A 2,974-nucleotide genomic window follows, 5' to 3' on the forward strand; every position below is an offset into this window, starting at 1 on the left:
TCACTGAGTGTAAAATGCGGCTTTGAGTGGGGCAGTGAGAAGATGATTTTTACAAGAAGCAGGACCTGAAGCTATGGGGGGTATACACCAATACACATATCTACTGTGTATTAGCTAATGCCCACTAAGTGCTTAAGTGACAGCTGGCTCTGCCCCTCTGGAGCAAGAACCAGCTGTGCCGATCTCCTCCCTTTTGTCCCTCCAATGAGCGCTGGAGGAGCAGACGGGGGACTCCCTGCACCAAAAATGTTCTTAATCCCGATGGAGATTTTCTATTGCAATACCACACTACAACTGTATACCCAAGCAGTTGTGGTGCAGTCCCATTTATTACAATCATGGTGGTTGACAAGTGGCACCGCCTGCCAAATGCAACATGCTCTAAATTTGTTGACATGGCAATGTATACAGCACTGTTTGGACACAGTGCTAACATTGCAACAGGCGACCTTGGGGCTTTAAAACCGGAGATCAACCACCTGGTTGCACAGCCGTGTGAACTAGCCTTTACTCTCCCCGCACTTCTCCTTTAAAAAACTGTAAACAAGATTATTATCAGTTATTATACTTACACATCGCAATACCCAATGGTTTCTGTGTCATCATCCTGGAACAAAAGGAAAAATTTAATGAATCTAAATCTATTTAACAGTCATAAAGGAACAAGAACTGCTGATAGGTGTCCTGTAGAGTATTTGTAAAGACATACAGTTTTGGGCTTCATTCCATACAGTGTTGCGACCAATGTAAATTGATTGTGCTCACAGTGAGATGGCAGCAGATGGCGCCATGCAGTATCACAGTAAAGGAAGAAGAATCACCAGAATCAAAGGTTAATGTGATTCAATCCATATTGCATCACATAGGTTAATAAAGTCAACATTTTGGGGGCCTTGCTGGGTCCCTCCTACAGGGTGATACAGTCCCCAAAACTTTGGGTTTATATAAGCTATGTGACATGATACAATTTCATGAATGGATCTGCTGCTGACTCTTCTTCCTCTATTGTTAAGTATCTGTTCTCACTCATAAGCAGTTGGAGCTCCATAAAGGTGGCCATACACTTTACAACCATTGCAAGACCTTAGTCTTGCGATGGTTGTAAAGTAATTAAAGAAACGTACGATCTGCCCATCTTGGACAGGCAGATCGTACTTGCGATCATCGCAAGCCCGCCCCTCCGATGACCGCAATGCTGAATGTGCGCACACCGGACCGTGCGGCATTGATCTTACGATCTTGCTAAAATACAGCCGAAAATCATACGATTCTCGGCTGGTTTTCTAGCATGCTCCTTAGACAAAAGACGTGCGACCGTACAGTAGAAACACAAACCTATCATTGTCTTGTTTTCTAGACGATAGGTAGATCCATATGGATCGTAGAACTCTCGAGCATATATTTACTCACAGACCCCCCCAATATCTATTTGAAACAAGGGGACTGTCTCCACTCCATGCTTTTGTTCGATAGGGTCACCCAGTGGGCCGCATCACGTACAGGCAGCTCTGGGTCCTCATTTTTTTATTCCTTCCTTCCCTCCCTCCCCCTGTTAAGATACATCACTATTGAACCTCACCTTCCACTTCTTTCCTGGTGTACAGTCCTCCCCAATTGCACCAATACAGTCTCTCCACCACATAGGACACATTCAGAGATATCAGACAGACTAATGCCAATCCCTAATTATTGAATTAATTTTTATATTTTATTTTGATTTCTTTAACAAATCCGAAACGTTTTCATTAAGGGCAAGCAATGGCTACACCTTATTGATATTTTGCATATCTAAATTACGATTGCAACAATTCATTATTGCAACTATATGTGACCACATTTGTCAACAGTTGTATGATTCTGCACTTCTGTTATATATTGACTGACACTGTGTAATTTCCATGGATCGTGTTTAACATGCCACATGACTAGGTGGACCAATGGCGTTAGATCAGAGGGGCGGTACTACCACACAGCTGTTAGCTGACCAATTGTTTACCTAATTGAAAACTGACAGGGCGGGAAACTTGTAATTGTTATGCAATTGGGGGCGGGATTGGCTGTGTTTTTAAAGGTCACAGATGTGTATATATGTAGGTTTGGGTTGCCCAGTGTGTTATTCTGAGCCTGATGACGGGGACCCAACGTGGCCCCGAAAGTACTTGTGATTTTGAATGACCGTTGTCATTAAAATATATTAAATCTACTTTTGGAGTGGTGGTGACATCTTTTGGAATTACTACTTGACTACACGGTGCCTCCGTGGTCGCTACAAGCACCCTATTACAGACATCATCTCCTAGGAGATCCAGTAAGGAGTGCAGGAAGATACACACAATTTGGTGCAGTGTATGGGCACCTTAAGTCTAAAATATAGGACTTTCGTGATGTCAAATTTAATTGTAGAGGACAAAGCAAGAGCTTAACTTAAAGTTTCTTCCTCTGACCCCTACATTACTTTATTAGTCAGTACCAACATAGGCAACAGAGGAAGGTATCACAGCGAGCGGCGGGGAACACGGGCATTTAACATTTCCAGGAACATATAATGCTGAAAACAGTGGCATGGGCTGCAGTACAAAAGGGCTGAGGTGTAAGAACGCACTGCAAGCCAGAGAGGTAATTATTCTACTGCAGGGATCCATTTTTCCAGGGAAAGTGACAGGGTATATCTAAAGCCATTTTTCCCCCCACTTGGATAGGGTAGGTTATGGTTACAACCCTCTTTAAGGTTTTTGTCATGTGTCCTATTCTGGAGATTTATCTTCACTTCCTATTCTGTGGATGAAATGAGAGTTTCCAGAGATGCACACTCTTAGACAGTTGTTACCACAAATGCTCCCATTCAGTGGTGTAACAATCGCCATAGCGACCCAGGCGGCCGCTATGGGGCCCGGGCACAGGGGGACCCGGCCAGGACACCCCCCTGATGCCATGCAGGCCGCCTGGGTCGCTATGGCTTTGAACGCGCCGCTGT

At 44.1% G+C, this 2,974-nt stretch overlaps 1 protein-coding gene across 1 annotated transcript in view; it reads right to left on the reverse strand.

Moving 5' to 3' along the window:
* Positions 1-2,974, reverse strand: part of LOC108796234 (ribosomal protein S6 kinase beta-2-like) — a 45,999-nt gene that overhangs the window by 40,245 nt on the left and 2,780 nt on the right. Inside the window, exon 2 of the mRNA XM_018567691.1 lies at positions 573-607. Coding sequence (XP_018423193.1) covers positions 573-607 — 35 coding nt within the window. The remainder of the gene's footprint in view (positions 1-572; positions 608-2,974) is intronic.

Source organism: Nanorana parkeri, unplaced genomic scaffold (genome assembly GCF_000935625.1).
Source record: "Nanorana parkeri isolate BGI_ZX_2015 unplaced genomic scaffold, ASM93562v1 scaffold1084, whole genome shotgun sequence".
Lineage (NCBI taxonomy): Eukaryota > Metazoa > Chordata > Amphibia > Anura > Dicroglossidae > Nanorana > Nanorana parkeri.